General features: G+C 41.9%; 2 protein-coding genes across 6 annotated transcripts in view; one reads left to right on the plus strand and one right to left on the minus strand.

Annotated features, from left to right (window-relative positions):
* Positions 1 to 11,167, plus strand: part of gria3b (glutamate receptor, ionotropic, AMPA 3b) — a 217,365-nt gene extending 206,198 nt beyond the window's left edge. Inside the window, exons 14-16 of one of the 5 annotated variants that reach the window (XM_037540695.1) lie at positions 3,261 to 3,375; positions 4,869 to 5,116; positions 9,329 to 11,167. In XM_037540695.1, coding sequence (XP_037396592.1) covers positions 3,261 to 3,375; positions 4,869 to 5,114 — 361 coding nt within the window. In that variant the 3' untranslated portion in view covers positions 5,115 to 5,116; positions 9,329 to 11,167. Of the gene's footprint in view, positions 1 to 3,260; positions 3,429 to 4,868; positions 5,117 to 9,323 lie in introns of those variants that run through there. The other 4 variants (XR_005130602.1, XM_037540696.1, XM_037540694.1 and 1 more) reach the window with 4 other exon arrangements.
* A 6,191-nt stretch (positions 11,168 to 17,358) lies between these two features.
* The window catches only part of thoc2 (THO complex 2), a 90,329-nt gene continuing 83,799 nt past the window's right edge, over positions 17,359 to 23,888 (minus strand). Inside the window, exons 34-39 of the mRNA XM_037540326.1 lie at positions 22,686 to 22,805; positions 21,420 to 21,486; positions 21,034 to 21,173; positions 19,901 to 19,971; positions 18,447 to 18,495; positions 17,359 to 18,193 (exon numbers count right to left, since the gene is read on the minus strand). Of these exons, the coding sequence (XP_037396223.1) occupies positions 18,468 to 18,495; positions 19,901 to 19,971; positions 21,034 to 21,173; positions 21,420 to 21,486; positions 22,686 to 22,805 (426 nt within the window). The 3' untranslated portion in view covers positions 17,359 to 18,193; positions 18,447 to 18,467. The remainder of the gene's footprint in view (positions 18,194 to 18,446; positions 18,496 to 19,900; positions 19,972 to 21,033; positions 21,174 to 21,419; positions 21,487 to 22,685; positions 22,806 to 23,888) is intronic.

Below are 23,888 nucleotides of genomic sequence, written 5' to 3' on the forward strand. Positions count from 1 at the left end.
GCCACTGCAGGGCAGGGAAACTGGAAAGAGCAGGGGGTCCCTATGACTGGAGTGGAGAACCACTGGCTTGGTGGACGGGACGCATAACGAAATGACGTGAAAAGTGTTATGACATAACAGGGCTATTCAGTTCGGGTCCTGCAGGGCCAGCGTTCATCGTCCAGACACCAAATCTGTCCACTACTTAACAGAAGGGATGTGCAGTTAGGCTAGGCTAAATTCCCGAGGGGACACAGCATTGCAGAAACATCTGAGAATTCAAATCTCCATCTTGCAAAATCCCGGGTGGGTCAGAAAAGCCCCCCTCCACACAACGGGCCTTACTTGATCTTAACTGCTGCTCCACCTTCTCCACAAAGGCAGCGCAGCCACAGCAGGGAACAAGGGAAGACCGTCCATAGCTACATCTCCGCTAAAGGAGAAGATGAACTGGCTGTTACGAATGACACATCAGACGGAAGGGCATCATACAAAAATCATTACCTTCTAAACTGCCTTTTCACTTGTTTTCAAGAGCGGCGGCCCGAAAGGAGACGTTTACGTTACTGAACTAAAGCTTTAACGAATATGTTTTGTCTCCATTCAGACATACAAAGGCCTCCTGTCGTCGGAGGACGCCGTTCTCTTTTGTCACAACCCTTGAGATGTTTTCCGATTTCAAGGGCCTCATTCTCAGGACGCAAAAGCAAAGCACAACAATTTCAGATGAGGAATGAAACGCTTCCGTCCCGGTCCCGAACATTTTTCTCTGTAACTTTGTGCAGCCCTCCTATTCTTTATCAGGCGTGATAAAGATCACGCTGGAAAAACAGAAATGCCAGCAAAGGTTTTACTTCTCCTCCGCCTGCCTACTTCGACTAGCATTCCCCACAAAAGTAGGCCGTGTATTATATCTATTTCAATGGTGTGCTTTTTTTCCCCCGGCACCTTTTATCCTATCCTTTGTCCATGCATTTAATAGTTAATAGCTGAGCTTGCACTACACTTGCAGGACTGCCATTGCTTGGGCTTTTCAGAATCTTTCCTGTCTCCTGACAATGGGGCCTGCACTTTTACAGAATCCTTCACTCCCTAAAAGGCAGAGATTTTTATTTTTAACCAATAGTGAGGGAGCTCTGGTTCCGGTACATTTGGTACACGCCTCCGCTTTGTCACAAGCAGAGAACCCCCTGGCTGTGGAAGAAGGTGACAGGTTGTATGAGCTTTCATAATCACCTCCTCTGTTCCAGCTTTGTTGCTTTTTTTCTTGTTGCAGCGATTTGAAGCCCACATTGGCCAACACAGTCGGTGAGCTGGCTCTAATGAGCTTGTGTTGGGAGACAGCAATGGCTCTTCTGGACCAAGCCGCGAAAGCCAGCTGTGAAAAAGAAAAAAAAAAACTGAGAGAACGAGAAAAAAAGATGGGAAGAAAGACAGAGAGAGAGAAAGAATAACACGTTACCACCTGTAACAAACCGGCATTATGCGTCAGACAGCCCCTTCTCCTCTCCGCCCTTGGCAGACTGTTGCCATCACTTCCCTCTGATTGGTTTTCTCACTCCAGTCACACCAAACACTTAAAGGATAATTACGCTGTTAATCAATGTCTCTCCCCGAGCCAAAACCAGACGCACAGACAGAGCGGCTCACTTATCAGTGAGTGGTCGCCGCAAATGCAATGAATGTTTAAGCCACTCTTGATGCCCACAGCGTGTGGGAAGACTGGCTTCCGTACCTCTATAAAAAGGACAGGTCAGGTGCCTGTGGAGTTGCTGTTTGTGTCATTCAGGAATTCAGAAATTAAGAAAAAACAAAAAAAAATTAAAGGGGAATTCCACTGATTGTTTTTTCTTTCCGTAGTTTGATGTGAAATTATGAAACCAGCCAACTCCGATTTCTTTACACAGGAGGAACCAGGGACACAAAAATAGGCACTTTATTTGCCAAAACAATCAGCAAATCAGAGTTTTTATATCACCTCTGTCCAAAAAAATCTTACATTTTTTCACATCAGTTAAACATGTTGTGGACGTTTCTTTATACTGTGTGAACCTTTCATGTCATAAACCAATAGAAATGCTCCAAATTCATTTAGAATTAAACCTCTTCGCTTTAACTTACATTAAAAGTTAGGAGCGTTTTTGTAATTTCCTGCAAAGTCATCAAAAATACATCAATAATAGATCAACCATGGTAAATTTTTTACTATTTAGTTTTAGACCAAAACTATCATAAAACAACTTTTAAAGAATTCATATATCCGTAATAACTCTTATCTTTCACAGGCGCAAAATAGTTCCGACGGCTGGTTCCTATCACCACCACTGTGAATGACCTGGTTCACAGCTTAATTATGCAGACTTTTCGGAAAATCAGTGGAAGTCTCCTTTAGCTCCAACTCAAGCTATGAATGCATATGAAGTTATTTGTATTTAATGTTAAATAACGTTAGTACAACATGTGTTTTAATTTATAATGTCTGTCAATAGAAATGTTTTACCTTACTGCAATTACAGTAAATGTAATTGTGTGTGTATGTGTGTCGCTGCTGTCGCAAGAAAACCTCGTATCTCCAGTTTTTGTTGCTTTTCAGTTTTTGACCTAATCTGAAAATGCCTGTCGCTCTTTAGATTGTGTGTAAATTTCATGACGAATGGACTAAAAGAAACGACCCAAAATGACTTGGAAAAAAATCTGGTTCCATTGACTTCCATTAAAAGCAAAGCAGGTTTTTTCTTTCTCCTGAAAAGTTATCATTTTTTGAGAGATAGGAGGTTTTCTTCCAACAACAGCGGATATATATATATATATATATATATACATATATATATAATGAATGGCCTATTGATACTGAGCTCTCTCTTTGTTTTTTACAACTCTCCTCAGCTTGAACAAAATATTACTGGTAATTTTTGTTTGCCTGTCAGTCAATAGAGGGTTCCAGCCTTAGATCGGAACGCCCTAGGTGATCAGACTGTCTGTGTCATAAACCAATGCGTTTTCCTCTGCTTCTATAGATCAGCAGGTTGTATCTTCAGAAAAAAAAAACCTGCCTGTTCTTCTGTTAACAGTGTATGCCGATTACTCAAAGCGATATGGGTAGGTCCTGGCACCTTAGCGTAGCTCTGCTGGATAGAAGGTAATAGTATGCCTGCCAGTGTGTGTTGTTGAAAAATGGCCAGGAGTCCTGCTTTATCGCTTTGTAAAGTATGAAGTAGATAAGACTTGAATAACATAAAATAACATAATATAATGTTATTTATGTTATTTCCCACGTGAAGAACTCCTGTAAACCTTGCAGTATTGAAACTCAGTGAACAAGGCATCTTAGCCAAGCTGAAAAACAAATGGTGGTACGATAAGGGTGAATGTGGGACCAAGGACTCTGGAAGTAAGGTCAGTCGCTGCAGGTCTTTTGTACTGATTCCAAATTGCATTTTGACGTATTGTTCACATGCAAAGAAAACAACCTTTTCAAATAGCTATTTCTCTTCATTTTCATTTTTACTGTGTAAAAAATATATATATATAAATAAATATATTTATATCTTGAATGATTTTTAGGCCATGCTTAAGAAATGACCTATAGTGGCCTAATGTTATGCACGGTTCCCCATGTGAAATACTATCACTAGTGCTGTATTTCTGTTTTTAAACCCTCGTAATGATAAACCAGATGATGTAGAGTGGGGAATTAGTAAAAGTGCAAATGAAAAAGATATTTCAATTTTTTCTTTTTTTTTTTTTTTTTTTAGCATACCAAGTGTTATTCTTTGCTTATTTCTTCCATTTGACACTCATGACACAACAACCATTATGCTGCTGTTTCTATTTACCAAACTTTTAATTAAATATTTGATTTATTAGCGTTCTTACTTATTTGCATGGAATGTGTCTATTAGATTGTTTATCTTCTTGTGTTGTGAACCAGACAACAAAATTTCTCATTGTGTCCGACTGTTTCGATCTAAATGGCTTTAGGCCTTGATGCGAACGGTAGGGCTCCCTTTAGTTTTTGTGCTCGAAACAGAGATGTCACAATGGAGCTTTTGTGTGCGCACCACAAGAAGTTAAAGAATATAATAAACCTCTTTGTTAACCCTCTGAGATCCTCCTAAGGTAGCGTTTGAATCCAAGTCGACGACCACGTCACAAATGCCGCATTAACAGGCGCTCGCAGCTCATAGGGTTAAATTGCAAATGGTATAAACTCTTATGAACAAATTTTTAATGAATAAGTTTGGGAGGTAAGCAGCAGCAGAATGGTTCAAGCCAATTCTTAAAATAAGTATTTTTTTTATGCTGGAGAAGATACATCAAAATATAAATCTGACTGTTGAGTAGAGCAAGTTTTTTAAGAGCCAATGTAGACACTTTTTAAGGGAGGGGTTGAAGTCAGAGGTCGGACCTGTATGTAACTGACCAGCTTCCTCAAACACATGAAGAAGCCATTGAGAGTAGGTTAGAAATGTCTAGACCTTGAATTTTTCTACATTCACCAGTTATGCTTTCTACTGTTGCATTGACTTACGGCGTCCTACCGGAGCGCTGATCGACCTACGCCGTCCGGGAGGTCCTCAGACGTCCCGGTGGCGGTAGAGAAACCAGATCAAACCAATTTTAACTGGTTTTAATTTTATCTAGTTTTAGCCAATGTTTCCCACTTATGGCTTTGCTCGGTCCCTTTGGAATCCCACTGGGAGAAGCACCAATGGAGGTTTAACAATCTTAGGATGTCTCCATCCAAATGTCAGAAGTCCTGGTTAATATTTATGCCAGTTGTTTTAGAGAATAGGTTATGCTACAGGCTCAGTTATGTTTACTGTGTATTGTTCTGTCAAATGCTCACCAGTGCAAACCATACTAACTGTCTTCCTCACTTCTCTTAGGACAAGACAAGCGCTCTGAGCCTGAGCAATGTAGCTGGTGTCTTCTATATTCTGGTTGGCGGGCTGGGCCTGGCCATGATGGTGGCTTTAATAGAGTTCTGTTACAAGTCACGCGCAGAAGCCAAAAGGCTGAAACTCGAAAAGAATGCCCAAAACTTTAAGCCCGCGCCGCCAACCAACACTCAGAACTTTGCCACATACCGAGAAGGCTACAATGTGTACGGGACAGAGAGCGTTAAGATCTAGGGGTACGGATTCAAGCACTTCTTTCCTTCATTCTGTTAATGTCTGTCTTTGTCCTGACTTGATCGTGGATTGTGGATGTTCTACCTGGTGTCCAAGTGTCTAAGGCTTTGTTCACTCAGCAGGTAAAAGTGGCCCAAATCTGATCATCTTCTTCATGTGTGACTCAGATGTGTGTCTGTGTGTCAGTGTGAACAGATAAACACACTGAATCTGACATTTTCAATTCCGGTTTGAGACGCTTTCGTATGTGGGACTGAAATCCGATCCGCATCCGATCTGCGGCAGTGCGACTCAGACTGAACAGCCAGATCGGAATTCATGCAACTTTTGCATCAATCCAACTCGAAATTAGACATAATTTTGCGCTGCTGAGACTCATAAACGTTTAGGCTGATGTTTCTGTACAAACATTAAGAGACTCGTCCAAAACCTTTCATGTTTGAAGAGATTTCTAAAGAAATGTCCGAACGCAGCCGCAGGAAATCGAGGCTGCAGCGTCAAATAGCAGTTAAAAAAAAGAATCCGAGGACGTGAATCGAAGAAGTGACCGCGCCCTTTTACGGCTTGAACACATTCTGGGTGACGAGCCCAGCTGTCGGTCAGTGAAGCTTCATGATGCTCCTGTGATGCTGGTGAAGATGAAGCTGATCCTCCGGGAGCGACTGGCGTTTGTTGGCAGGTGTGATTGTTTACCTCTGGATGAGCCGTGAAGCCGCGTGACGCTCTATTCTTTTGCCCATGTGGGTCAGTTTAGGAGCTGATCTGTTCAGACTGTTGCACACAGATCACATTTAAAAGATAATCTGAACAGTAAAAAATCGAATTTGGTGAGAAAATCAGATTTGGGCCAGTTTGACCTGCTGTGTGAACAGAGCCACTAAACTGCCATCAAAACCACTGACACAACTGCATGTTTGAAAGGAACTATGGCACAAATAAACGGTACTGTTCAAAAGTTAAAGACAACCTTTTATGTATTTAAAAAAAAGTAGAATGACACCAAAGCCTCACACCGATAAATACAATATTATTTAGAGTGTCCACACTTTTCCTTTAGTACATCTTTTTGGGAGGCTTGCTTTCAGTTTTTACAGAAATTTGTAGGGATATCTTTCCACACCTCCAAAGTTCAGTCTTAGAAGTTGATTTTCTGCTTTACAGTGTAAAAAAAATCCTCAACACATGCAATGATGCTGAGGTCTGGGGTGACCGTCCACTTTGATCTGGAAATTAAATTTTTTTTTAGAACCAAAACAATAAAAAAGGTGAAAGTTTTAAGTACTAGTACCAGCTTTGCTGCTCTACCAGGTCTTGCATGGTTGTTAACAGTTCCATTCTCCCTCCCTCCACCCCCCCCGTCTCTCTCTCTCTCTCTCTCTCTCTCTCTCTTTCTCTCTCTATATATATATATATATATATATATATATATATATATATATATATATATATATATAAACACACATAGGTTTATAGATGTGTGTGTGTGTGTGTGTATCTTGCTGTTGTCAGAAGAAAACCTTATATCTCCATTTAATGTCTTTCAGTTTTTGACAGAATTTGAAAGTACCCCATATACGTGTGTGTGTGTATATATATTTATATCTATATAGATATAAATTTATATCTATGTGTGTATATTTATATCTAATCTAAATCTAAATCTCCACTGAAACATCTCCTGAGAAATTAAGAGCTTAATAGCTTAGTTTTTGTAGATTAAATAAATTACAGATTTTGCAAAGCACTGCACCAACATTCTCAAAAGTCTGCCAGTTCTCTTTACATTGCCGTCACTGAGCGGCTTGTCACCCTGCCAGCTATTTTCAAACCATTGCATCAGAAATTGCACCATGTCATGGAAACACATTCTCTTAATGGTGTTTGTATTCTGAGAAGAAACCGTGTAAATTTATTGCCGAACACTTGCACAAAGCTTGCAGGGATGTAAGTTGGCCCTGGACAATATTTGACTAGGACTGACCGACTGCTGTAAATAGATTTGAGGACACTTTCAGACTTTCACAGCAAAAATACTAGTTTTTTTTAAATGCCATTAAACAAGTAAATGTTAAACAACAAAATTTTAACCTGGAGGGCGTTAAGATAAACGACACATTGTGTTAATACATTTTTCACGCTTTCCTCTGAAATTTGTTTGCTCCACAATTGTGTCACCATCACTAGGATTTTATCCATCTATTGGATTTCGCATATCAACTACAAAAGAAATGAGAAACATGGAAAAAAACACGAAAATTCACATCGATGTTTATACGCTTGCTTGAGGTGGACACTTTTTTCAGCAGAGAAAATAGAAATGTGATAATGTGTGACCGTTCTAGTGCTTCCCATTTTTCCCAGTGGTAGACAGAAGAAAATAAACGCTGAATACACCGTTAGAAATCAGAGGTCAGCTCAAAATGATTTAGTAACTGATTACATGACTGTTCTTGAGGGGACTCAACTTGAGGACACAAAAGTTCACACAACTCAAACTTCTTAGTCAACAGTTCTCATAATTTTTTAACTCTGCATCTCAGGGAGGTAAATAAAAGGAACTTGTCTTTTATACCAGCCAGGACTCTTTCCATCACACAGTCCTGCTAGGCAGCGTTTCCTCTTGGGTAAACACTTACGGATGGCTGTGGCATCACTGGGGCTCGAACTAACCTCCTGTTGGGGTGACGGCTTAGTCCACTGGACCACTCAGGAACACTTGAAGCAGCTCTGATTTAGTGTCTACAAGTGTTTAGTACACTGGGCAAGATATCCGTAGTTTTAACTTTAAAGCCTGCCGATTCTCGTGTGGTGAGACTGTCTAATGATTCATCCCAACATCAGGAGGCTGTGAGTTTGAACCCCGGCAGTGCCACAGCTGTCCATATCCGGAAACCCAAGAGGAAAACATGCCAGATGGGACTGTGTGATAGAAGGAGCGCCAGCTAGATTGGAAACTGAGTAAAAACACTAAGTTCAGTTTTGTTTATCTAAACTGAGATACAGACCTAGAAACAGCAGCTGGGAGAATCTTAGACTCTGAAACTAAGACGTTTCAGTTGAACTCTGGTGTCCTCAAATAAGCCATGTGATCATTTACTATACACTTTAAAGTTGAACAGACTTCTAATTCTTTAAAGTGTAAAAAAAAAGAAACGGTTTGAGAGTGTGGTCCGCAAATAAGCAATAAAATTAAAACAAACTGCCACAACAAGCTGCCAAACGTTGTTTTTGTTTTCCTGTAAACTTGCCCAATATTTCTTAGACGTATTTCTGAAGTGGATAGTTTTGTTCTCTTGTACAGAGCAAACAGTAGCTCAGCCTAATTTGCAGACAAAATTATTTTTGTAAATTGCCTTGCAACATGGACAGGCTGCTGACTGGCTACAGCTGCTAAAGGAGAACCTTACACTGGACACTTATATAGAAACATCTGGTATTTTAATATAAATTGTTATGGCCGTATTGATTTAAATAGACAATAATAGGGCGGGTCCAGCAGACCACTGAGTAACAACATCAACACCACACAAGGGTTAATACAAGCTTGAACCAGAACGTGAAAAGCCTTTACAACCTTCCAGAGTTAATGTTTAATCTATAATGTGTAGCTATGATAATTATGGTTCACCACTGGGGTTCTTGAACACTGCGTTGAAGAACCATCCCTTGAAAGTTAACTAAAAGTGGTTAAAAGTATTGCAGTAGTTTTTCTCTGACGTGAAAACGGTCAGCAGTACACGTCAGGGCTACTCCAGGACCAGGGCTGGGAACCGGAGTTTAAAAGCATCGCTCCAAAGAACCCTTTTAGGCACCTTCTAATTCAATTCAATTCAATTCAACTTTGCCATTATACAATACAGGGTAGTGCAGTGTAACGAAACACTATCGGGTTAAATATTTTCCAGTGCAGTAATAACAGATGCATAGTAAACAGTGCAGAGACAAAAGACAGTAAATGTGCGTGGTCAGTAGGTACAGGTGTTGAACGTAGACCAGATGTGCGCAGGCAAGTGTTACAGGTGTTTTGGACGTATAGACAGTTAGTGCATAGTCAGATATTCAAGTGTATCAGGTATATAGACAGAAATGTGCTGGTGAACTGCAGTGCAGTACAAGTGTAGAAGAATAAAACTCTTTGCACCCATTAACACTCCTAGGAAATGCGATGCCTTCAAATGATCGTCCACTAATGCTTCACCTGTGTTTCAGTGCAGGTGCGGCGCATCACCCACGACGATTGTGACAAGAAAACCTTAAAAGCGATGGCTGGATCTTTAGGAGGGACCATCCTCTCGCTCACCACCCCCCCTCCCTCGACCCCCTCCCTCCCCCCCCCCCCACCCGCCCACTCCATACACATCCACCCAGACCATCCTGACTGCCAGACGAGGCGCGGTTATCCGAGAGAATTACCGGAGCGGACTTGTCTTTGAGAAGGATCTGGATGCGTTTCCTTCAGTGCCTTACGGAACATTCTGAGAATCACTCGAATGCAAGCTGGTCACAGTGACATCCACATCTCTCCAATCACACGCGGATCGCGAAAGAATGCCATTGTCATCTGTGAATAAACTCTTGAACTGCGTAAAACTCCATGGAAACCCGAGAAACAAAGCCATCACTTGCTATCTTAGCACATTTGGAAGAGCCAGACTGACTGAACAGTGTCGGAGAGTGTCTGTGGTTGTTCGGATGCTGCTGGACTTGGTCGTCAAGCAAATCTACAAGAAAAAAGAAGAAACAAAACGACAAAAAAAAAAGAAAAAGCTTGTACTTCATTAACTGTAAATTTGCTTTCACAATCACAGCCATCGATCAAAGCATTAATTTATCAAATTTTGAATTATTTCAACTAGAAATCATTTAATGTGAGAGAGTCAGATTATATGCTGTTAACTTGAGTAGTGTCATTGTTTATTTTTCTGTTTGGTGCTGCTGATTTCTCTGAAATCTGGCAAGAGGTTATATCTCAGCCCATACAGGCTTTAGTTATATAATACATTTGGCAGTCAGTAACTGAAAAATGCACATACTGTATTATTAATATGACCAAAAATATACTAAGAGAAGTATCGCGATGTGAGCACTTAACCTGCGTTAAGTCGCAATCAGTTTCAGATGTTACACGAATTCACGTATACACACGTTAGTTGAAACTTTACAGCGTATCTACAGTATTTACATTCGTTTACTTGGATTTTTTGTAGTTTTTAAAGCCTACCGTACGAGATCATGAACCTACGGTACATGAACTGGATCATCTAAATGTAGATAGACCGCAATCCATGAAAAAGGATATGGCTGTTTAAAATGTAGTACTTGAGAACCTTGCAATTTTTCCCAAAACGTTGCACATTTAAATAAAAGCTTTGGTTTTTTAGTTTCACTTTATTAGCATTTTAGTGTTTGGATGAAATACTTAGTAATAAAATAGCATTGATAACATAAATTTTCAAATAGACTGATAAAAGGTGATAACAGGGGTCGTCTTAAAAGCTTAGCACATTTACATTTTGCTGTTACACAATTTTTCTGTTCACTTTGAGGAGGAAAAAAAAAAACTGTGATTCCATAGGATTTAGGAACGATCAATCCTGGAAACCGTGGAAAGATAGTTTTCTATACAGAATAAGCTTTTAAAGAGTTAAAAAAGAAAAAAGAAAATAAAGTACTATGAGGAATTGTACATTTGTTTAAATGGAATTTCTAGCAGGATTGACAACGGAGTGACTGAGTTCCCGTTTTTTTTTTCTTTCGGTTTTGGTTTTGATTTGGTTTTTTTAATCTGCATGTGAAAGAAATTGTGATTGCCTATTGAGCCCTGCAACTTACGTCCAATCCTTGAAGAGCAGAAAGTCAATCTTCAATTTTTACATAATTTTACTCTTTCTTCCTTCTCCTGTTTCTGCACCTCAGCCCAGAGAACCTTACCAGGAATCCTACTGATAAAAGAAAGAACTGCATGCGTGGGTATAATTTACTGAAACCTCATTAGCGAGGCCTTGTACAAAGAATTTTAATACATTTTGTAAATAAAACCTGTATAGAAAACACAGCCCTGCCTGCTTTACTGTGCGCTTGACTTTAAATCTTTGAGGAGGACGGCAAACTTTAAAACTGAGCTTCAGATTTCCTGACAAACTGTGGATAACCGATCCTGAAGCCTAAACAATGTTCAATATTATAAAAGCAATGAGTTTTATTCTCATTACAGGCTTCAATGTTACATTAAAACAAACAAGAAACTGCTGCACATACGTTTAATGTGTGGCCACAACTTAACAAGGCATGGGAACAAGATAATTAAGTCATGGCCTTGACTAACGGTGATATTACTGCAGGAACACTGACGTCATGAAACACTGCCCTGTCAGTTGGCTTACACCGGAATACAGTGCAACGGTTAATTCCTGTTTTCCGATGGCTGATCTTGCATTAAACTGTAAGTTCACTAAACTGTGAAGCTCAAACTCCTGGTCATCCATATGGCAGTGTGGTCACAGGAGACAGACCAAACATAAGATCTTACAAAGGATTCACTGGTTAGCAAATGAATGGGAAAGCTTATAACGGTCAACATGACGTCTGTTTATGAGGAAAGTCCTGCCCCTCTATAAAAACAGCCACGAGCCGGAAAAGTTAAGTGATACTTTTTTAATCCCACAAACGGGGAAATTCCACCTCCACATTTAATCCATCCGTGAAGTGATACACCACACACACACTAGGGGGCAGTGAGCACACTTGCCCGGAGCGGTGGGCAGCCCTATCCACGGCACCCGGGGAGCAGTTGGGGGTTAGGTGTCTTGCTCAAGGACACCTCAGTCATGGACTGTCAGCCGAGGGGATCGAACCGGCAACCTTCCAGTCACAGGGCCAGCTCCCTGACCTCCAGCCCACGACTGCCCAAGAGCCCCTCCTTGTGGAGATACGCGCAAACAGTACAAACTGTTTATGCTGTTTTTGTCAGATTTTATCACTGACTTCAAATATGTTTATGCAACGTTACGTGAAACATTCATTTGGCTCATAGTTTCGGTTTTAAAGAGCCTAACTTAGGTCGACAACCTGCAGCTCTTTTACTGCCCTGTCGCGGCTCCACAGCTGAATCAGATCAGCAGGTAATAATAAAATAATCCTCCTCTACAGTAAAATAAAGCTCTGCTGATCCTTCAACACAGTTTAACAGTAAATGGAGTTAATGTAGAACTGCTGATTCACCCTTTAACCTCTTATGGTCCAGGATATATTTTGGTTTGTCCATCTGAATTTATGTGGCAATTCAGTTAGTAAATGCATGAAATAACTGCACATTTTCATATATTTAGTAAAAGCTCCTCAAATGATCAGAACGTGTGTTTTATGATCTCCACATATCACTACATGCTCACAATTCACTGCTGAAAGCCAAAAATCTGCGCCGCTCTTTGTGTTGTTCTCTAAAAGTGATGTTTCCAGAGCAGATCACTGAAGAGACGCCGTCTGTTTATAGTTTAGAGCCCAGATTTGGGGAAAAACAGGTCGACTTTCAGTAGAAAAACAAACTGAGTTCAGCTTCTTTTATTATAAGGGTTTAAAATGACGTCACCGTCTATTAGACTGGAGAGAAGAGCTACAGCCTCACACGACGCCCAGCTTCTGAATGGAGCTTATGAAATATGAATGTTATGAAGAATATGATGAAGTGTGTTTTGGGACCACCGGTGGTCTCGAGGAGATGATCAATAATTTAGAGACAAATTGACTTTTATGCATTTATAATCACTCCAGATGGTTTCCTGATACATTTAAAATGCAACAAGAAACTGCAGTTACATTCTGACGCCTTGGGCATCATTTAAGGTGGAACGGGAAAATTCAAACAAGTAGTGTTCAGTCACCCATCCAAATCATTGGATTCAGGTGTTCCAGTCACTTCCATGTCCACAGGTGTATAAAGCGGGGTTGTTTTTCAGGAGTTGGGCTCGGCCCCTTAGTTCCAGTGAAAGGAACTCTTAAAGCTTCAGCACCAAAAGATTTTGGACAATTTCATGCTCCCAACTTTGTGGGAACAGTTTGGGGACGGCCCCTTCCTGTTCCAACATGACTGCGCACCAGTGCACAAAGCAGGTCCATAAAGACACGGATGAGCCAGTTTGGTGTGGAAGAACTTGACTGGCCTGCACAGAGTCCTGACCTCAACCCCATAGAACACCTTTGGGATGAATTAGAGTGGAGACTGTGAGCCAGGCCTTCTCGTCCAACATCAGTGTCTGACCTCACAAATGTGCTTCTGGAAGAACGGTCAAAAATTCCCATAAACACTCCTAACCCTTGTAGAAAGCCTTCCCAGAAGAGCTGAAGCTGTTATAGCAGCAAAGGGTGGACCGACATCATATTAAACCCTATGGATTAAGAACGGGACGTCACTCAAGTTGGTTTTTAAATTAAAAGTTTGTGGCTCCCAAGGTGGTTTCATTTTTGTTGAAAGGATAAAACGGCGTCCGGTTTGGTGACCTCAGGGTCACATCGCTGCTGTTTGCACATCGTAATGCACAGATCTGATTGTCTGAGAAGGGTCACGTGTGATATTTACAGCGCATGTGATTGGACTGTGAGTTTCCAGGGTCACTATAGCTATGTTGATTAAAACAGGACCGCCCCATTGAAATTGGTTACAGGCCCAGGTCCACATAGGACAGTGTCTGGGTCCAGACTTGGACTACGGTCCACCTATTAGTGACCTCTGGTCTAGAGTATCCGCACTGAGTGTGTCACACCGAGATAATCGAATCGTGGTGTACTCTGGGGGATGAGGTACTGAATCATTTTCTGAAGAATCAATCAACTTGACTCATTACTGAACGCTGGTGGACTCTCACTCCTCGAGGAGCTTCAAACGTGCCACCAGGGTGTAATGAAGAGGGCTTTTAAGACGCTCATGTATGAATCAGATTTTCTGCTGCAATTGGACTACATGAATCAACAGCCCACTAAACGACAAAAGCCAAGTTTGGTGAAATAATCTTTGAATTATGTCGTCATTAAATGCAGAAAGAAAATGCATAATTAATTTATAGCGTCGTTTAAAGGCGTTTTAAGCAGGTGCGAGAGCAACACAGGGCCGATTCCACAAATTGTAAGCTGTTAGCAGCGCTGCACAGAATTACTGCAGAAGGAAGTCATCTTTTTTCTTACTCGGATCTGGAGATAATGTCAGCAGATTTTATGGAGGCATGGTGATAAATACCCATTACACAGTCAAACACAGCAAGGCATCCATTACTGCAGAGATCCTGTTCCTGATCCTGAGCTGTAATAGATGAACAAGCCTTGAACAGCCTGAGAAGTGACAGAATTATACACACTGTCAAGAACTGAAACAGTTATCAGCGGCCCTGGAGGTACAACACCGAGGTGGGGAGATAAACAGTGTGTTTATATATGCAGTATATTAGTCTGAGACCTCCATCCGTTTAATTTCCAGCCAAAAACACCACCAAGTGGAAGTGCAAGCATTGGGAACAAAGCAGAAATCATATCACTCCTGTCGGAATAAAACCTCATATGTCCATTTTTGACATTTTCCAGCTTTTGTCATTGTTTGAAAATACCTGCTGATCTCTACATTGTGTATAAATTTCATGATGAATGGACCAATAGAAAAATGACTTGGGGGGGGGGGGGGGGGGTGTCTGGTTCCATTGACTTACATTAAAATTTTACATTTACATTTATGGCATTTGGCTGACGCTCTAATCCAGAGCGACTTACAATTTGATCATTTTACACAGGGAGGCCAAGGTGGTGTTAGGAGTCTTGCCCAAGGACTCGTATTGGTGTAGTGTGGGGTGTTTACCCAGGTGGGGATTGAACCCCAGTCTACAGTGTAGAAGGTGGAGGTGTTACCCGCTACACTAACCAACCAAAAACCTAGTTTAAAAGTAAACTAGGTTTTTTCCTCCTCCTGTAAAGTTACTATTTTGGAGATACGAGGTTTTCTTGACACCTTTAATATATATAACAAAACAATAGACACAAACTAAATAACCAAATAAATGTAATATAAAATATTTTCCAGTATTTACTGCATCCATTCTGTCTTTATTACAGCTTCCATTCTTTTCAGGAGACCTGTGGTCAGTTTTTCACAGAAATCTGCAGGGACATTTTTCCAGACCTCTAAAGTTCGGTCCTAGAAGTTGGTTGCATTTTCGGTTCATGATCCATCCAAGTAATCCCAAACACGTTCGGTGATGTTGAGGGCTGGACTTGATTTGCACATTTTCAGCCCTTTTGCCTAATTATTAATCGTCTGAACTCGTTTTTCACTTATTTTCCTTTGACTTCTCCCTTCTTATGCAAGTGGATCATCCAATATATAATAATCTCTGAAATAACAACTTGTTCTTAATGTCCATTTAAACTGGACATGGAACGTTGACAGTTATGTACGAACAACGTGGACACGTACAGCACCAGACCAAAGCATTTCCTGATTTTCACTATTTTCTTCGAAGCCGTGTTGGTGACATCCTGCATAAAAAAAAATAATGGGTGGCCACAACTTAGTAAGACAGGGGAACAAGATAATTAAGCTGTGACCACCTTAATAACGCATATCGCTGCTGTTGGATGAAAATAGTTTTTTAGCTTTTGACTGAAAATGCCTGCTGCCCATTGTGGTGAACGGACTAAAATAAATGACCCATGACTTAGAAAGACGTCTGGTTCCATTGACTTCCATTAAAAGTAGGAAGGCTTTTCCCATCTCCGTTCTGGAGATACGAGGTTTTCTTCAGACAGCAGCAAAACACAAACTACTAATGCTTAAATTTCTGGTTAGTATGTGTTTTAGTTATTCTGAAGTACAAGCTCTTTACTGAAAAGTGAACAGATTAATGATCAGCTCCACCTGATTAGTTACCGATCAGGTAAATATGAAGTGCTAATAGAAGTCATCATTCCAGTCTCATCCGTTTTATTAAAGTTTATCTTAAACCTGCAAATCTGTAAATGTTGACTTTTACCTGCATATTTATAAACATGTCAGAGGGACAAACGGCCCCTCCGCTCACAGAATTACAGGTGCTCTAATCATCTACACCAGGATTTCTCAACGCTGGTGTAGATGATTACATTCTCGGAGGACCTTGGGCCTAAAGGGAGGGCCGGTGGTCCGTAGGGGACCTGCGATGGCGCGCTGGCATAAAAATCAGTGAAAAAATTATTGATAACAATAAAATATTTTGAGGAATGTTTAACATTAATACAAGCCCCACCATAACAGAGCACAAAGGCAGCTTCTCCGCTTTTTGCCCTTTGCCTCTGACCTTTCAGTTGTCCACTCACACCAATATTCAGATGCTTTGTGTTCAGTGATGATCACATATTGGAAAAGTAGACCCCCAAAATTTCAGTGTTGAAAATTTCCCAAAATGACATTCTAAAGCAAAAACGCCGAGTTTGGTCATCTTGTGGGCCTTCGTGCTCTCTAGTGGTAAACATTTGGGCCTTGAGATGGACAAAGCTGAGAACGTTTGATCTACATAGCCTTTAATAGCCTTTCACGTCTATTTTTAATAGTTAGATATATAGTTAATAACACCCTTTATTGCTTGCTTTACTTTGGGCAGTCGTGGGCTGGAGGTCAGGGAACCTGCCTTGTGACCGGAAGGTCGCCAGTTCGACCCCCTGAGCCAACAGCACAAGACTGAGGTGTCCTTGAGCAAGACACCTAACCCCCAACTGCTCCCCGGTGCTGTGGATAGGGCTGCCCACCGCTCCGGGCAAGTGTGCACACTGCCCCCTAGTGTGCGTCTTCACTAGTGTGTGGAGGGAGTTTCTCTGCACGGACGGCATTAATGCGGGGGTGGAATTTCCCCATTGTGGGACTAATAAGGATCACATAATTAATAATTAATTAATTTAAAAAAAAGAATTATGGCTAATGGGGACCAGTAAGCAATAAGCAAACTGGCTCAGGCTCACGGGTCAGTCATCCACGGCGAGTGCAGTAGCTTGTTTGGGCGAATTCTTCCCTCAAGACACAAACTGGGCCAATGTTTAAAACGACCCTCCCCTCTCTCTGCAGCCCCTCGCCCCCCCCGAGCTCAGCCCCGGAGAAGCAGCAGCCACGCAAGCGATGGCGCTACGACTGAGATAAGCAAAATCTCAGCGCTTTGAATTTCTCAAACGGCCTGGAAAGACAGTCACTGAAGAAAACGAGCACCGTCAGCACATCACGGCACAAAGGAGAACAGAATATGACACACTGAGAAAACTATCTTTATTTAGAAAAAAAGCATACACCGGTAGACTTGAGCAGATTAAAAACTTTAAAATTAGTCCTCAAAGTCACAAACACTTTCCTTTTTTTTTTCCCATTGTTCCATTTATTTACGAAGAAATCCAGCTCGCCATTCTTTTTTATTCATTTATACAAATCTTTTAAAAACGTGATTGAACACACAGTGAAGAATTCAGGTGGCTTACAGTGGAAATGAAAGTTACAGGGAATTATGTATAACAAGTAACCATTTTATTTAAAGTATACATAATATACAAATTGACCATTCGTACTGCTTCAAACACCTACGTCTAAATATTTCACATGGATTAAAAGGAAGAGAAACAAAAATAAATAAACTGGAAATCTAACTGAGGCAGAGAAGCGTCCTGTCTGCTTAAAGGGGAACCTAAAGGAAACAAAAGGGGGGAGGAAAAAAAACAAACAAACAAAAAAAGGAAACGTGTGTCTGTCATAAAAATGCAAGCAAATTTGAGAGCGACATCATTCAGACCCCAATTCCACTGGTGAAGTACAGCAGCACATTGTGCTAAAATTTAAAGGAAATGAACTTTCAGCACAGCACTGAAAATATCACAATAAAAAATGGCAGGTTAAAATACAAGCTACGACATTTTCTAGGCAATGCAACAACAGAAGTATCTACGCAGGCAAAACAAAACAAAACAAAAAAAGCTGGGTGCAAACCAATCCGCTGCTTAGACGGTGAAAAAAAGACTCGGGGTGCCGACATGGCTGCGGGAAGTTTGGGGCGAATGGGGGTCTCTGCCTCGTCACAGCTCGGGGAATTCTGAGGAGGAATAATTACTGCCGTCAAAACTTCATGAGCACTCGACACCGTAGGAGACGCAGCAATACAGCAGAACAGACTCAGGTCAACGTGCGTCTCCACCGCCACTCAAATCATTCAAATTTTAACATCACAAGTCCAACAAACGAGAGACCAGAACGTCTGGTCAGCCAGAGAAGAGCCTGAAACGTGGAGTCAGCGCTCACAGAACACCAACCCGCCTCTCATGAATCAGACTGTGGTCGTGTCTTACCTTGACCGTGTCAGCATATCATTATCTGTGCTTCTCAGATGATTTATGAGTGAGGAGTGTTAAGGATGGAACCGGCCTGCGAGAGCAAACTGAACAGGTGAGCAGGACCGAGAAAAACAGGAAACGGTCTGCAAAATGACAAACGCCAGAAACGCAGTTCTCTCAGAATCTCGCATCAAAAGTGAAGATAAACATCGAGGCCGAAATGAAAAATTCCAGTAGATTATCGTTTAATAATTTCCTGCTCTTGAAACACTGAATAAAACATTAAAAACTACCGTGTGAGGAACCGGCTGTAGTCCTCAAATCCACCGCTCAGCTCATACAAAGGTACAAAAAACCGGCAACAAGACAAGTGACTCCAAACTTTTGAACAGTAGAGTATTTATCATATATTATCGATATTTATTGACCATCGTGCATTTTTTAAAACCAAATATTAAGTCTAAATAGTATTTATATCACACACACACACACACACACACACACACACACACACACACACACACATATATATATATATATATATATATATATATATAGGCATATTGTTACATGATTTATCATATAAAAAACTTCTAACTTCTTCACTGCTTTGTGTTGCTGTGGGTGAACGGCTAGACTTCTCCAACCCATCTAGCAGGTAAAAAGGTAAACCCTGCCATCTAGTGTAGTGAGGCAGCAACTGCTCAAGGCTCAAGCTGCTGCTGCTGAAACTGGATTAATAACCAGAACAGCACGTCGCTGCTGTCGGAACGAAACCTCGCAGCTCCTTTTCTCAGTTTTTGACCATCTATAAAAAAAAACCTGCCCTTCCGAAAGAAACGGGCCAAACCGATTTGGTAAGACGTCTGGTTCCACTGACTTACATTAAGAGGAAGTTTTTTCCTTCTCCTGTCAAGTCACCGTTTTGGAGATACGAGGTTTTGATCTGACAGCAGCGAAATGAATGTTTAATGCGCTTCAAACGAAAAACGTTCCCATTTTACGACCCATGCCCGTCTCCACTGTCGCCCTCACGACTTGCCTCTACTTGCCGTTTTCCTTTCTGACTTCTTGCCCATGCAGCTGCGGGTCGAGGCACGATTCCTGCAGGTGGGAGTGCGAATCAGTGACACGTGTACTGAGCGGCTGCGGTGTTGGCTTTACGCTAATCCTATGCACGGCCTGATGAGCTGCAAGCACCGTCTAACTTCAGTACAAATAACTCCGAAGCTCAACACCATCACGGAAGAAAACCAGGCACCGCATCGCTCAGTATCACGTAACCCCTGCAAGAAAAGCCACAGTGCGATCTACAATCCACAGAGCCTTTCAGGTTGTGTGTGTGTGTGTGTGTGTGTGTGTGTGAGATTGGGGGGGGGGGGACTCTAGTTTGTTTACAGAGAACCACAGCGCAGCAAAAGTGTATCTAGCAAACAAGACTCACTAATGGCTAGAACATCAAAGGATATTGTTTTTTGTCTTCTTTCGTGCCGGTGCTGTCTCTCTTCTTCTCCGATTTCTCTTTGTCATGCCTGGATTCCTTTAATAAAGCAAAAGAAACAAATAAATGAGGCAACATGAGAGCACTTTCAAAGATGTGCCAGTTCCTTTGTAAGTTATCTGGATGTTATGCCATCTTCCCCTATACAAACTGCAGAGCTCACTCCCCTCATGTAGCTCAACGATGGAGGTAATGGCTTAAACAAGGAGAGCGAAAGAGCTCCAATGTTCTCGTGAAGTGTGTAAACAGCAAAAGGATTTTGTTCTAATTCCAGAGGTTTCACACCTTAAACTACACAATAAAGGTGCTAGACCGTCTCTGGGGCAGTGCCCCTCGCATCACTGGGGTGGTTCCCTCAAGGCTCCATCTCAGCACCTTCAGTCAGGGAACATAACTGAACCATAATCCACTGAAATGATCTGTTCTAAGCTGGACTGACTCCACACACCCCGCCTCGCCTCGCCTCCAGGCTTTTACTCTACTGCTCTGTTTTAAAACATTCGGTTATGAAAAGGAACAAATACCAACTTTTCACCTGGAGGACCTGATTTAAGCTCCACAATCAGACCTTAGAACCACTGCTGGAGCTTTGAGGGAACATCTACACTGTTTGTAGTGTGTCAGAATGTGAGTGAAAGGCATTAAAGGACCTGAACTAAAGTTAGTACGGATGCACTAATTCTAGGCTGATGCAGATGTGCATAAGCGCCAACACCCAGATACATAAACATCTAAGAAATGTAGAAATCTTGCATATTTCAAGTCAGAGTGAACAGCAAGCAGAGGCCATTCATGATGATTTGAGGGCATGTTATGCATTTCCTGCCACTTCTTCAAATATATACACTTATTTTTAATAACAGTAGGTTCTTTAACAGGGATTTTACTACAGATTCTCTTAGTAATCTTTGTTTTGATTTTGTAAACAAAGCAGCTACTACTACGGATTATTTTCTGATCAAATTAGAACCAGAAAGTACATCAGAGAAGGAAAAGGGCCATGAAATGACCGAGGGATAACTGAGGAAAACACCCTCACACAGCGGTGACCAGTCAGACGACTGCCACTCCTTTCCGTCTGAGACGTGCGTGTCCCACTACCTTTTTGCCTCCAGAGGTTTTGTCAGTCTTTGCCAGGTCTGTCTTGTCTTTGCTGGTGGATTTGGAGCGCTTGCTGTTGTCCTTGTCATTGGAGCGGGGCGAGTCGGGCGGACTTGCGCTCTTGCTGTGCTTGGAGGAGCCTGCGAGAGGAGCCGGGGCAGAACAGAGCAGCCGGTGTGAGGAAGATAACACACACACACACACACACACGCGCGCACACGTGAGGCGGCATGCTGAGGTCGCTCTGATTGCCTCTGCTGGAGAGAAAGAGCGAGCGCTTTCTGGTTCACTGACCCCCTCCTCCCATCCAGCTTCCCCCTCTAACCACCGCCTTCTCCTCCTCACAGCAGCGGCCCAAATGAATAAAAGGGACGTTTACAACTCACTTGTTCCGTTCTCGTCTTTGCGGCGCTTGGCTTCCTGGCTCATCTCGCGCTCGGCGTTCGAGTAGTCCTAGAAAAAAAAAAAAACAAACAAAAAAACAAAATGAATGAGTCTGAATTGCAATTGATGCTCTGCACCCCCCCCCCCACCCCCCCATCCTGCCACTCACTCTCACAGCAGGAGCTCAATATCTGCTGTTTACACAAAGCGGACGGCACATTAGAAGCGGGCTCATCTGAAGCGCCGTGTCTGAGGACACTTTGACAAACACAGTGGATCCGAAACCGGCCCAATAACCCACTCGTACCCCCCCCCCCCCCCCCCCCCCCCACTAGCTCATAGGGTTCAAAAGTTTGGAGTTGATTTGCACTCCGATGTCGTTACAAGGGGATCTGCACATTTTATCCCACCTTAATAAATAAATAAAAACAATACTGAACTAATCTGCTTTGCACGCTCATGAATATATAATCAAGAATAAAGAATAATATTCTGTTAATATTTTAAACAAAACCTAATTATAAAGACCGGCACTGGCGCAAAATTGGGGGACGACATAACCCCACTAGTGGTCCTGGAGATCTAGTTTCCTGCACTGTAGCTCCAGCATGCATCTAATAAGATGCCTCGCCCCCTTACACAACACTGATGCGTCTGATCCAACCAATCAGGGAACTGGGAAGAGGTTAAATAGCCGGAACAGGTGTCCCTGGAGCTACACTCCACGGGAAAGTAGAGCTCCAGGACCAGGTGACGACTGGGTAAGACAATTTCGGAAAGCTGCATTACGGACATTTTTCAGAATAAACATTCCATAAAATATCATGCCAAGCTAAAACGCACAGAACAGCTGTGTGAAGAGCACAAAGGAAAAAAAAAGAAGAAATAAAAAAATGAAATACATTTTCTTTTCAATCTGACTTCAGAATGATGAATCAGCACTTAAAGCAGCCAGACTAACGGCTAACTTCTCTACCGTTAATCTGCATAAATATTACATTACTACTGTCTAACAACAAAGGCTTCAGTCCAGTCTGGGATGAGTTTGACTGTGGTGTTGATGTCGTCCGTACAGCTGGAGGAGGTTCAGACTGAGACCTTGTAGAACTACATAATAAACTTTATGCTCATTTACACCGTTTACAGCTCACTGCACTGATCTGTGATGATTTACAAGAGAAATCAATCATTTAGAAATCAGAGGAATCTTTGATTTGCCCTGTATTATAATGTCCATCAACAGCAGCGACAGCTGAACGCATACTCACCCGTTTGCGGTCCTTCCTGTCCTCCTTCTTCTCCCTCTCTTTGGATCGATCCCTGGATTTCTCGGACTCTTTCTTGTCGGCCTCGGTCTTGGTCGGGGCTGTGCTGTGGTTGGCGTGATGCTGGGTGGGGGGGGACAAGACAGGGTTAACCGCAGGGTTAAAATCTCAGAAGCAGAGTGAGAGCAGCACTGCCACGTCATTAGCATGGCCCATTTGAGCTGCGCCAGGCTCTCCAGGAGAATTCACACCTGGACATCACACCTCTGAGAGTGAGCCAGTCGCTACTGCCACCTCCAGCATCCATGGCAAGAAGGGACAACTACAGAAACAAATAAAAACTACTGCTACCAATAATAACCACCAACACTTTATTATAAAAAAACAAAACTACATAAAAAAAACTTCATTTGCATACATAACTGCTGTGGGAAGAAAAGGAAAACAGTCTTAACTTTCGATGTAAATTAGACAGTTAAATATCAACTTTCTGTTCAGACTTTCCTTTTTAAGGTACCCTATTTTTTCACGGTTCTCCATTTCTCCTACTCTCCTGAGCAGTTCTGGGTTTGTAAAGGTGCAATATCAACAGAACGTTTGGATGCAATAATTTTAACACAGTTAAAAAAAAAAAATCACTTGTGTGCCATAGGGCCTCTTCTGAGGGTCTTTTGTTTGCCATCTTTCACGGAAACTATTGTTAATGATCATAACTAGGCATCAATATCCGCGATCCGAAGTTCAGGCCACATTTCTCGGATGCTACGTCATGAAGGGCCATTCCAAAGTGAAGGACCCTTCATATGAAGGACACATCAGACGCATCCGTCCAGGCCTTTGGTTGCCCACAGATCTCCGCGCGTGAACAAAACAAGGGAGAATAAAATAAATATAAATAAATAAATAAAGCACCACGAAAATGTTGGAAAACTAAGCCATCGGAGCAAAGCTTGTTTTAAAACGCAAGATGTTCACGTCTCAATTAAAGCGTTCGGCCATCGTCCATATATCACACGTTTAGAAGCGTGTGTGTGTGTGTGTGTGTGTGTGTCTCATAAGAAAATCTCCTTTTCCGTGAAGAAATGAAAAAGCGATAAACTCAATGTAGCGGCTTCGTTTTCCTCCTCGAGCGTCGCGCTGCTCTGGTGATGTCACCACGCGGCCTCGTTAGTGCTGCTCCATTAGTGTGACCAGCAGGCTACTAAT

This window comes from Pygocentrus nattereri, chromosome 8, assembly GCF_015220715.1.
Source record: "Pygocentrus nattereri isolate fPygNat1 chromosome 8, fPygNat1.pri, whole genome shotgun sequence".
NCBI classification, from domain to species: domain Eukaryota; kingdom Metazoa; phylum Chordata; class Actinopteri; order Characiformes; family Serrasalmidae; genus Pygocentrus; species Pygocentrus nattereri.